At 37.7% G+C, this 13,338-nt stretch overlaps 1 protein-coding gene across 1 annotated transcript in view; it reads left to right on the forward strand.

Moving 5' to 3' along the window:
• The window catches only part of LOC123664293 (HEAT repeat-containing protein 5B), a 53,371-nt gene that overhangs the window by 9,812 nt on the left and 30,221 nt on the right, over positions 1–13,338 (forward strand). The window contains exons 6-11 of the mRNA XM_045598884.1: positions 2,348–2,511; positions 10,029–10,162; positions 10,661–10,811; positions 11,680–11,811; positions 12,576–12,726; positions 13,059–13,247. Of these exons, the coding sequence (XP_045454840.1) occupies positions 2,348–2,511; positions 10,029–10,162; positions 10,661–10,811; positions 11,680–11,811; positions 12,576–12,726; positions 13,059–13,247 (921 nt within the window). The remainder of the gene's footprint in view (positions 1–2,347; positions 2,512–10,028; positions 10,163–10,660; positions 10,812–11,679; positions 11,812–12,575; positions 12,727–13,058; positions 13,248–13,338) is intronic.

Genomic DNA, 13,338 nt, shown 5'->3' on the forward strand with positions numbered 1-13,338 from the left:
TCCAGAAGAAACTACAACATCAAATTATTGTGGACACCTTCACATATAGGAGTAAGGGGAAATGAACATGTGGACTTTCTGGCACGTTCAATTGTTGACAGTGACAGCGGCAGCCCTGTTGATGAGAATGTTGCCGTACCATACACTGATCTATTAGTTGCTATTAAATCAAAAATCCTATCTGATTGGCGTGATCTTTGGCGACAAACCTTGTTAAGAAAAGGATCTTGGTATGCTCAGATAAATCAAGATATTGGAAAAAGTCCTTGGTTTACTAAATCGCATCAACATAGAAGCAGAAAATATTATACAATACTATGCCGCTTGAGATTTGGACATTGCAGATTTAATGCACATTTGAATCGTATGCGTATCATCTCATCGCCCGTTTGCCCACATTGCACCAACAACTCTACACAGTCTTTAGATCACATATTTTTTGAATGCTCCGCTTTTAATCTGGAACGCCTCTTATTTATAGCCAACTTGTTATCAACTTCTGGACCAAAAAATGTCCCGCGCAATACACAAGATTTATTGACTAATTTGGATAACTATACTAGTATATTTGAATTTATTTGCAATACTATCAATGATATTTGAAACAGGATCAGGACCTTCATTCATCGGATGTGAAATTTTATTTTGATATTTCAGGCTTCGGCCTATTACAGACTTGGTTTCGACCTCGCCTATCACTTATAGACAAAGAAGAGTAGACGAAAATATGAAATTTCAGACTTGGTTTCGGCCTTACTCTACCAGTCATCGAATCAGAAGAACAATAAAGTTACTTCAGACTTGGCTCCGGCCTTTTGATATATCAGAACGAAACTTACAAATTCAGACTAGGCTGTATGGATTATAGTCCTTTGCCTTTCCCTATTGGGGATAAATTTTAAAACAACATATTAAATTTATCCTTTCTTTAATTAGGTTATCTGGAAGAAATGGCTAAATAGCCATAACTCTGCCCATTGTACTTCACAGTCTGTAAATGTTTTTAAATGTGTTTAATGGAGTTGTGGTGTACAATAAAGTATAAATAAAAAATAAATAAATAAATAAAATGAAAAATACGGGAAATGAACTCCTATATTTTTAGAACAACGCATTAATGTAATGCTATCAAATACACACTTTTATACAGAATACACATCACTACATAGTATAAAACAAAGTCGCTTTCTCTGTCCCTGCACATGTATGTACGCTTAAATCTTTAAAACTACGCAACGGATTTTGATGCGGTTATTTTTAATGGATAGATTGATTCAAGAGGAACGTTTATATGTATAATAACATCCATTAAATAGTGGAGAAATACTGTTATTTTTGAGTTTTCTAATGTTATGTCGTAAATAATTATTTTTTTTTCGCTTAAATTGCAAACGCAGGCTGAACCCTACGAGATTTATCAAAATAATGTACTAAGTATTGTACACATTGAAAAGGTCTACAGAAAACTGCGCGATGGTATATACCTATCTCTTATGGATATCCCACAATAACATTTTTTTGTCATTTACTTTTTACGACAAATAATGGCTAATTTTCGAAGCGATTTTAACCAATACAGCATTAATCCTTATCTTATTAAATACCTTAAATACATTGTTGATTTAATATAGATCTATATGGCCCTTTACATCATATGACTTAAATGAATATTTTTGAAGATATTATAGATTAAAAAATTGCGATACGTAGCGTTTGCGGCAGTTCCGGCCGGCTTTTACTCTAAAGTTAACGCGTGCGGGCCACGGGCAGTAATGTATAATTCAAAACTACTGGATCGATTTTAAACATTTTTCAGTGAATGACATAGGCTATAATTATATTTTATACCCGTGCGAAGCCGGAGCGGGTCGCTAGTCAAACTATAAATTAAATTTTATTTGAAGTCTTTTCAATGTTGGACGTCAACATTTTAGATGTATGGACGATAGCAAAACACTGCGAGAACCACTTGACGAAATAAACTATAAACTAAGAAGCTTATTGAATATGAAGGCTGCAAATTCTTAAATTTTTTACAGTAAATATTTTAAAATTTTAACATAATAAAATAATGAATTAAAGCCGTCTATAATTATATACAAGATCCAAATCAACTAATCGAAATTATCATCGTTGTATGGTCGATCATTAGTTACTAAACAACCAACTAGAGGGCGTTAAGACGTACACTTTTGAATTTTCCAAATATTGTTTTTTGTTTTATTTATTTAAATTTGATTTACACATAACAATAGAACAGAGAAAAAGAACTATTACCAAACCCTTGTTCCAATACACAACTTATCACAAGAGTATTCTACTATACTATTATTTTTTATAATTTTAGTGCAACAAAACAAGAAAGATCCTCCCAAAAACGTGATATCACTAGATGAAGCGCTTAATTTATTAATGGGCGCGTTCCTCAGAGGAGGCACGTCATTTTTGAAAGGCGAGATTATCAAATCTGGCTCAGGTGTCAACAGAGAAGTTCGAGTTTGTGTTACTCAAGTAAGTAAAATGTATTTGAATAATTATTAGCTATTGTACGCGCACAAGCAAGCGCGATGACGTCACGGCGACCGGCCTGCGCCGCCGCCGCCTTCACCGCGCCCCACCGTGTCCTTCTTCCCCCCTCCGGGCCCCCGCGGAGTCGAACTTTGAGCGCGAGACTCGACGCACGTTACTTACTCATTTTAAATTTATTGTCTGTTTAATACGCAATAAAGTCTTTATTATTACTAATTTTGTTTTGCTGAATCCATCGCAAACAAAGTGGCGACCGTGGCAGGATACTACAGCCTACAGCAGTCTATAAGGTCATAACAAGAGGTCATAAGGACATACTTAGTGCTAACGGTCAAGTAAAGGGACTACAACGGACATCAGCTGCTTCGCAACAGGGCCTGGCGGACTATTTCGTACACGATTCCGGAGGTCAACCTGAGGGAAGTGATCCGTTCCTATTTTTCCTTACTTTAAGTTCCGTTTTCCTTTTTTTTCTTTTGTGTAAAAAGCATAGCTATTTCCTTGGGCATATTATTGAAGTATCTTGCTTTATGCGTACTTTCTCCGCCTGTTAGCTAAAGCTTTTACAAAGTGTATATACGCTGTCGCTTGCGCTCATATACTATTCTTATTCTTTCGACTCGTAAGCTAAATTATTTTTGAACAATAAAATCGTTGTTATTGAACTAATATTAATGTACTGAATGATTTTGCATTTTAAATAAAATAATAATTTTTAGCTTATATTACTACTATTCATTTATACTTAAAACTAAAGGTCTTTTATTACTTGCATGAACAATAAGGCTGTCTACTTATCTGCATTTGCTATTTTTGTGCTTAATTAATTACCGATTGCTTAAATTAATGCGTTTTTAAATTAGATTTTATCATTAAAAATTAATTGTCGTATGCAACAAAATTCAGATTATTTTCTACCCGCTTTTTAAAAAATAATTATTTCTTTGTTCCGCATTATTAACGTACTTTGCCGAACATTCCAGGGACTTCGAAGAAAGTACCTACCACCTACTCGGGGTGTATTTAGCGTGATCAGCGCTGGCGGAATTGGAACTGCTGCGGCGGGCTACTGCAATAACTGGTTTGAGTGAACATTTTTACTTTCTTTAATTCATTCTTTGTTCTATACAATGCCGGAAACTGAAATGAGTGGTTTGAAAGAACTTTTAAAGAAACGCAGTACGATTAAAGGTCGTTTAACTAAATTTAGAGAATATATAACGGTTTTAAATCAAATTAAACCTGCAGATTTAACTGGTGCTCAAGTAAAAGAAATTTCATTGAGATTAACTAAATTCCAAGAGTTGTTTACTAGTTTTGATGAATTGCAAGATCAGATTGAACTTTTAAGTACCGACCAGGATGAACAAATTAGAGAAAGAGACTTCATAGAATCTCAATTTTATTCTTTGATATCGACTGCGCAGGAAATAATCGATTCGATTTCTCAAAGCAGGGATCGAGCCGAGGGTTCTGTAAATTCCAAGCCATCAGGCACTTGTTCTCATGCTCTTAATACAATCAAATTGCCCACGATTAAACTCCCGAATTTTGACGGGAACTACTTAAAATGGCTGGAATTTAGAGATACGTTCGACTCGTTAATTAATTCTAATGATACTATACCTACGATAAACAAATTCCATTACTTGAGGTCTGCTTTAGAAGGCAGTGCTACTGTTGTTATAAAATCCATAGAATTTACCTCTGCGAATTACAGGGTTGCGTGGGATTTATTATGCGAAAGGTATAATAATAAAAATATTTTAATAAACAATCATCTAAAGGCATTGTTCAACATCGAACCTATAACGCGAGAGTCTTACAAGGCTTTGCGTTATCTTATTGATCAAGTATCTAAAAATTTAAGAGCACTCGGAACGTTAGGCTTACCTACTGAGCAATGGGACATTTTGGTTATATTTATGATGTCATCTAAATTAGACATTAATACAAATAGAAAATGGGAGGAATACAAAGGTAACCTCTCCGATTTACCTACGTTACTTGAATTTAAGACTTTTCTTCGTAATCGCGCGGATGTGTTAGAAACCACTCAAGGTACCCGCTCGGATAAACACACCCATGACTATAAGTCTAATTATAAGTCACAACAATCTTCTAAATCATTAGTCGCTGCTAATACGGAAGTGTCAAAACGGATTGTATGTAGTATATGTAAGAAGGACCACCGTGTGTATTTGTGTCCCGTCTTTTTAGAAATGAGTTTGGAGGACAGACATAGTGAGGTAAATAAATTAAAATTATGTTCAAACTGTCTCCGCGAAGGGCACAATGCGCACAGGTGCCGTTTAAAGGGTTGTTGTAGGTCATGCAAGGGGAAACATAACAGTTTACTCCATAAAGAAATTTCAGAGGTTTTGAAGGCTGCACCCGTCTCTTTGGCAACAGCTAGCGCAAAAGAAGTGCTACTGTGTACCGCTCTTGTAGATATAGTTAATCCACAGAACAATAGCTGTCAAAGGGCTCGAATATTATTAGATACTGGGAGTCAATCCTGCTTCATGACTACTAATTTTAAAAATAAAATGGGTTTATCTGTAAATCGAGTGAAACCTGTAAACGTATCGGGTATAAATAATATCGGTTTTGATATATCTGAGCGCTGCTGTGTACAGTTAAATTCTAGAGTATCTTCTTTTACGGCTAAGTTAACATGTCTCATTGTACCAAGGATTACCGGTAGCGTGCCTAATAACAAAATTGAATTGCAGAACTTGAAGTTACCATTAAACATCGAGCTGGCCGACCCTGCATTTTATCAACCAGCTGATATTGACATACTTATAGGCGCAGATGTTTTTTGGGATATTATAGGTACACAACAGATCATGTTAGGTCAAGACAAGCCTACGTTGCTAGATTCGAAATTGGGATGGCTTGTGTCTGGCCCAGTAGGTAAAAGTACTTGTAACGATAATTTTATGTGTAATTTTACTCAATTAGATATTTATGAAAGTATGAAAAGATTCTGGGAAGTAGAAGAGTTACCTACGACCAAAGATAATTTATTCTCTGTAGAAGAGCAATTATGTGAAACTCATTTTGTAAATAATACTTCAAGGTTAAGTAATGGTAGATTTTCTGTTAAAATGCCGTTTAAAGAATCACCTGAAGATTCTTTGGGTGAGTCATTTTTTTTTAACTGAGGTAGGGCACAGCAGGAATTTCCTGCTCAAAACATGGAGCGGCCCGACTGGGGTAGTACCTCGACCTTACAGAAGATCACAGCAAAATAATACTGTTTTCAAGCAGTATTGTGTTCCTGTTGGTGAGTAAGGTGACCAGAGCTCCTGGGGGGATTGGGGATTGGGTCGGCAACGCGCTTGCGATGCTTCTGGTGTTGCAGGTGTCTATAGGCTACGGTAATCGCTTACCATCAGGTGAGCCGTAAGCTTGTTTGCAGACCTAGTGACATATAAAAATAAAAAAAAAGCAGTGCACGTGGAAGATTCTTGAACCTTGAGAAGAAATTGAATAAAAATTTAAATTTTAAACAAAAATACGTTGACGATACCACGCCTTGAGCTATGTGGTGCGTTGCTAGGGGCACGATTGTGTGCCAAGGTTATAGAATCACTTACTTGTAATATTAGCAAAAAAAAAATATGGACCGATTCTACTATTGTGCTAGGTTGGTTAAACACTCAATCCCGAAATTTAAAAACCTTTGTTTTAAACAGGGTAATCGAAATAAACGATCTTACTAAGGAATTCGCATGGATGCATGTACCAACAGATCAGAATCCTGCTGATTTAGTGTCCAGAGGGATTGAACCGCAGCAGCTTCAGGATTCTACTTTGTGGTGGCGAGGTCCTTCCTTCTTAGCGAAGGAAGAATCTGAGTGGCCTATTCAAGGGTCCTTTGCAACTAATAATTTACCAGAGTTAAAAGTATTTACATGTACGAAAGTGGACACTAAAATTAATAACTGTTCACTTGTAAAATTCGAAAAATATTCTCGATATGATAAATTAAAGAGGATCGTAGCTTATGTCTTAAGATTTATAAATAAATGTCGTAAAAATGCTGTAAGTAATGATGTAATTGAACCTGAGGAACTGGAGAACTCGTTAATGTTGTTAGTTAAGCAAGCTCAGTTAGAATCGTTTGCTAATGAACTTTATACTATTGCTAAAGATAAAAGTTTGCCTCTTAAGTCTAAATTACTGCCTTTAGATCCATTTATAGATACGTTAGGAATTCTCCGAGTAGGTGGCAGATTGCAAAATTCAAAATTTGATTTTAATAAAAAGCATCCTATTTTATTAGACGGCAAACATCATTTTTCTAAAATACTCATGAGGCATGAACACATTCGTTTACTTCATGCTGGTCCACAGTTATTACTAGCTGCGGTACGCGAAGAGTTTTGGCTTATCGGGGGCAGAAACTTAGCTCGCAGCGTAACGAGAAAGTGCACTGTTTGTGCGCGTATGCGTGGTCAAGTGATAAAACCTATAATGGGTACTTTACCGTCTGTAAGAGTATCCTCAAGCTTCGCTTTTGATACTTGCGGAATTGATTTCGCTGGGCCTTTTTTAATTGCTAGCAAAAAGGGTCGTGGCAGTAATATAACCAAATGTTTCCTTGCACTGTTTGTTTGTCTTCAAACAAAGGCTCTGCACTTAGAGACGGTGAGCTCAATGTCTAGCGATGCTTTTCTTCTTTGCCTACGCAGGTTTGTGTCTCGACGGGGCAGATCTCAAGTAATTTACTGCGATAATGGTACTAATTTTGTGGGTGCAAAGAATGAATTAGGTAGGGTTCTTAAAGCCAGCCGTCAGTCCGTGTCCGATTACGCAGGCGCTGAAAAGATTAAGTTTGTATTCAGTCGCGCATACGCGCCTCATTTCGGAGGAATCTGGGAGGCTGGTATTAAGTCAGCAAAGAGCCATTTAAAACGTGTAGCAAGCAATGCTTCTCTGACGTTTGAGGAACTAGCGACGCTTTTTACCCAAATAGAAGCAATCCTTAATTCCCGCCCGCTATCTCCTCTTTCGTCAGACCCCACTGATCTATATCCATTGACTCCAGGACACTTTTTGATTGGGCGACCTCTGATGTCGGTGCCGTCACTGCCTGTCACCACTAAAAGGCCTAACAGATATGAGTTTATTGAGCAGCTGAGACAACACTTTTGGGAGCGTTGGCGCAGGGAGTTCATCGCTGAGCTCCAGCAAAGAACGAAATGGCGAACTCGGCAGCGTGACCTTCAAATCGGCGACATGGTTGTCCTGAAAGAAGACCAATTACCTCCACTACGATGGCGCCTTGGGCGCATTACTCGATTGTACCCTGGTCCAGATGGCATAAACAGAGTAGCCGATATCTTCACAGCAAAAGGAACCACGAGGAGAGCATTCAATAAAATATGCCTTCTTCCAACATCTCCGGATGCCTAACTAGAGAAAGCGAGAGAAGAATAGTTTGAAAACGTCTTTCAACGGGGGCAGTATGTACGCGCACAAGCAAGCGCGATGACGTCACGGCGACCGGCCTGCGCCGCCGCCGCCTTCACCGCGCCCCACCGTGTCCTTCTTCCCCCCTCCGGGCCCCCGCGGAGTCGAACTTTGAGCGCGAGACTCGACGCACGTTACTTACTCATTTTAAATTTATTGTCTGTTTAATACGCAATAAAGTCTTTATTATTACTAATTTTGTTTTGCTGAATCCATCGCAAACAGCTATCTAATTTACGATTCAGTCGGTATAATCCCACAGCTGGGCATAGGCCTCTTTCTCCACGTAGGAGAAGGATCGAAGCTTACTCCACCACGCTGCTCTACTGCAGGTTGACGGATAATCTATTAGTGTAGGATCCCGATATAAAACGACCTTCACCAAGATGTTTATTTTATGAAACGTATTTTATATTTAATTTTGTACGGGTTAACGTACATAGAGCAATATGATTGTTTTGCTAATTAGTAACCTCTTTAATTTAACTGATTTATTACGAAATTGTTATGCAGATTTCTTATGAAATTGATATTTGTTTGCTACGAATGACGTCAAATGACGTCTGTACTTCTGCCTATATATACTCAAAATAATCTTAATAAATTTAGTGTTAGATCGACTTTCATTGGGTTTGGTTTCCCTCATAACCTTCCCTCACATGTCGTCTCTCACTCATACAGACAGGACCATACAGTTTTTTGGTCCTTCGAGCCGGATATGAACCAGCGACCTATGGACTCATACAGACAGGACCATACAAATTTAATATGTCAATAAATATATTGCTATAATTTTTCATCAATTGAAATATCAGGAGCATCTGTTAATATTGCAATAACTGTTTGATATTTTTAATTTTTCGGAAATAGCTGAAAAGGTTTTACTTTTCCTTTAGCTGCTATGTTGTGTCCTCTTCTATCGCATGAGATGGTTGGTTGGGATCTCTCAGTCACATTCACTCGCAGCAATATTTCACTTTTTAAATTTGACAACCGGGATTCGGGACTGATTTTTCGCAGGCAATCCTATACCACCGTGTTCATAATGAAATAATCTTTAATTTCATTTCATTTTAATTCAATCATCAGACCGGTGCAAAATGCAGTAGTATCGATCGATATTCCTGTTTCTACCTGGCTACCCGAGAGTTGGGACCGGAAAAGAATATGCAATCTAACGTTTGCGTATTCAATGGGCTTCATACTTTCGATTGGTATAGAATTTGTCTAATAATAATCAAACCGGTAAAATGTTTAAATTTTTTATTATTATTATTAATTAATGATGTCCTGGACTGCAATTTGTTAGGCTACCCATATGCAATATATTTATTGACAAATTAAATAAAATATAAAATACGGTTCATCAAACAAACATCTCGGTGAAGGTCGTTTTATATCGGAATCTTAGACCATATAGGCTATCTAATTTCTTATTTGTTTATATCTATTTTGACAAAAAAGGTTTATTTTTTGATGTAATAAAGAGGAATACAACCCAAGAGACATTAAATTAAAAGCTACTAAAAGCTGTATCCAAAAATCAGTCAAGTAAAAGAAGTACTTTAAGTACAAGATAATTTTATAACTGAACCTAATTACTGCCTACCTTCGACTGATTTTTAACCGACTTCAAAAGAGAGAAATCGAGGGAAACTCTCGAAAATCCGCATTACTTTTTACTGGGTGTACCGATTTTGATGATTTTTAATTTAATCGAAAGCCGGTGTTTATTATGTGGTCACATTTAAATTTCATCGAGATCTGATTACAACTTTTGGAGTAATCTTTGATAATGCGTATTTACTTGACTATTTTTTCGTCTACCTACGTTGTATTACTTGTCGATATAATTGAAGTCGGCTTTTCTTCGTTTGTCTGCAAACACAATTATTGTATATAGCTTATAAATGGTGTTCTTGTTCTATTTATTACATTTCAAAAACAAGGCATATGTAATGCAGTGCATATGTAAGAAAAAAAAAATTATATTTGAATGTAAATACAATTTGCAGGCGTACGTAGTGTTCGTACAGAACATGGGCGGCGTGTGGTTGGAACGCAATATGACGACATTCCTCACGCACGTGTTGGACTTGGTCGCTAACCCCAAGGCCGCTAGTTCACATGTTGATGCTGTTTACTCTAGGTATATATTTGTTTATTACATATGAGTAGGTTAATAGCAAAAAACCATACTATATATATTGAGTGTTCATTAGCTATTAGCATCAATTTTACATTTTTTTAAAGTTAATTACTGTTGATTGTATTTTTATTAAACACTGCATTTTTAAATGCAAAATGGTATGCTATATATTATAACCACTTCCACAACACAAACACCAAGAATTCTTTACGCAACTTTTTAATGTCTTAAAAATGACTAATTTGTATTGTTTTTATTTGACCAACTTTATTGTCTATTTGAGTTAAAAAAGTAGTGAGTCATCGCTGTCATGTAGCCACGCCCCTTGACCAATTAAATTGTAGCAAATTAGAATGTCGTCTTCGAATTGGCCTGTTGAAGCAAGCCATTCAGACAGGCTTTGTTTTTACTCTTTTAGCATAGTTAGGATTCACTCTTAATTATTTATTTATTTATTTATTTATTTTAGTATTTGGACAAAAAATTATTTGTTATCAGGAAATGTATAAACTACATACTGAGAAACACACTGGGAAAAATGTTGGGAGAGAAAGCGCAAGCGTCGGCTTGTCGAGAGATCATACAGATCGTCGCCAAGCAGATGAACAGCATCGACTTCAACCCTGAGAACGCGAAGGATTGTAATCAGGTTGGTTTGAAAGAGAGATGGTTTAGCTGCAGTGGTTACTTAGGTAGAACAAAAACCTTTAATGTCCCACAGCTGGGCTGAAATGAAACTATGACCGTCTGATAAGATTTATTACTATTAACTAGCTATTTAGTGACCATTAATTTTCTACACATATAATTTTTTACTAAGTTATAAAGCGGTGATTCTATCTCAGTCACTCAGTCGAGTTGATTATAAAACTTAGTAAATTTAACAATAAGCCCAACTTTTTGAAAAAAAGTGAAATAATGAAATGTTCGTATAATATCATATCCAGCGGTTACATCGTTCCATAGCTTAATTGGCTAAAGCACCGACACTGTAAATCGGAAATGCAGGTTCGATCCCCGCTGGAACGGTTAATTTTTGATATGATATTTAAAATTGTTTAGAATTTCCTAATGTGTGGGTAACACAAAAATAAATTATACGAATTAAAAATAGCATGGTGTCGTCTCCTGTCAAAGAATTCATTGTAATGTGAAACTTTGAATAGTTACGAGTGCTGTAAAGGGCTCACTATAGACGCACCACGGTCGCTTAGACCAAATATAAAATCATCATATCAAAAATTTCGATCTAGCGGTTACATCGTTCCATAGCTTAATTGGCTAAAGCACCGACACGGTTAGTCGGAGATGCAGGTTCGATCCCTGCTGGAACGGTCAAATTTTGATATGATATTAAAAATTGTTTAGAATTTCCTAATGAAATGTTATTTTATTTCATTGGTTCTAAAAAAATTTCTAATGTAGTTGAAACATTGCGTATAAATGGCATTACTATAATCTTGATGCCGTACTTTAAAGGTGAATGATCATAAAAGCAACATTTTTTTAATCTCCAGGAGACGTTGTTCAGCCAGCATCTACTCGTATGTGCTTTGACGGAGGCGGGCGAGTTGGCTTTGCAGTTAGGCACTGCCGTGCATAGCTTAGTCGCTGATGCTTCTCTTGGCCTGCTAGACACCGTCTTTTCGGTGAGTACATACTTTCTCTGACAACGGGACTGTATGAGATGTCAATTTTTAATTTCTCAAATTTTATTCTGTTTTTTTCTGGGATTTGTTTGCTTTTTTTTGTTTCAATAAACTTCTAGGTCCTCTATTTGTGGATGTATATTCATTAGAGTTTGTTTTGAGAACTATTGGTTAAGAATAATAAATTATTGACAGATATAAATACTATATAAAGTCCAGTATAAAAAAAATATCTAACTGGTCAAGTGCGATTTCTTCGAACGTATAATTTTTCATTTCGTAAAATAAAAAAAAAAAATATCTTTAACATTAAGGGAAATTCTTTAATAAACTTTCTATAGGTTTTGGTTTAATAATACAAACCCTGTAAACATTTCAAGTGTCAAACCTATTATGGCTTCAAAACATTTGTAGTGTCAACTGAGGTAGGGCACAGCAGGAATTTCCTGCTCAAAATATGGAGCAGCCCGACTGGGGTAGCACCTCGACCTTACAGAAGATCACAGCAAAATAATACTGTTTTCAAGCAGTATTGTGTTCCTGTTGGTGAGTAAGGTGACCAGAGCTCCTGGGGGGATTGGGGATTGGGTCGTTAACGCGCTTGCGATGCTTCTGGTGTTGCAGGCGTCTATAAGCTACGGCAATCGCTTACCATCAGGTGAGCCGTACGCTTGTTTGCCGACCTAGTGACATAAAAAAAAATATAATGGTTTCAAACAGTATCTGTGTACAAAATCATGTAAACTGAGACCTTCGGTGCTCAGGTGTTGGAGCACCCATGCGTGGCAGCGCGCCTGGGCGCGGCGGCGTGCCTGCGCGGGCTGTGTCGCGCGCACCCCGCGCTCCTCACCCCCCTGCTGGACCGAGCGGCCGACGCGCTCGACGTGCCGCGCCCTACACCGCACCGCATCTCCGGTACCGTCGCTAACTTATATTTAAAACTAAGTAATGAGCATCTGACTCATTTAACCTGTATTATTCAGTCTGTACTATCCCACTGCTAGGCATGGTCTACATTTCAACATTTCACATTCAAGGCACAAGTTGTCGAAGTTTCCTATCAAATGTATATACAAATTATCGGCATTAGTGCGTCTATAATTGAAAATGTTCAAATTGGTACATTAGCCCGAGCCAGACAAGTCGTACAATCAATGCATCAATAGGCGCAATGGGTTCATTTTTTGTATATGAAGAAAAAGTATGATATACACGCCTAGTCTTCTAACGACCCCCCCCCCCCCCAGGCTACTCGGCAGCGCTGGCGGCCGTGCTGGGCGCGGTGCAGCAGTCGCCGCTGGGCGTGCCGCACGGGCGCGGCAAGGTGGCCTTCAACGCGGCCGAGCAGCTGCTGCGCTCCGCCGGCCAGAGCAGCCGCCTCACGGCCGCGCGCACCTCCGCCGGCTGGCTCGTCGTGGGCGCCGTGTGCACTCTCGGTGAGCCTCGGCTTCTGAAGGAAACACACACTGACCTCTCCCACATATCTCAAAAACTTAAAGTAACACTGCTGTTGTACTATGCCAATGT

This window comes from Melitaea cinxia, chromosome 21, assembly GCF_905220565.1.
Source record: "Melitaea cinxia chromosome 21, ilMelCinx1.1, whole genome shotgun sequence".
NCBI lineage: Eukaryota > Metazoa > Arthropoda > Insecta > Lepidoptera > Nymphalidae > Melitaea > Melitaea cinxia.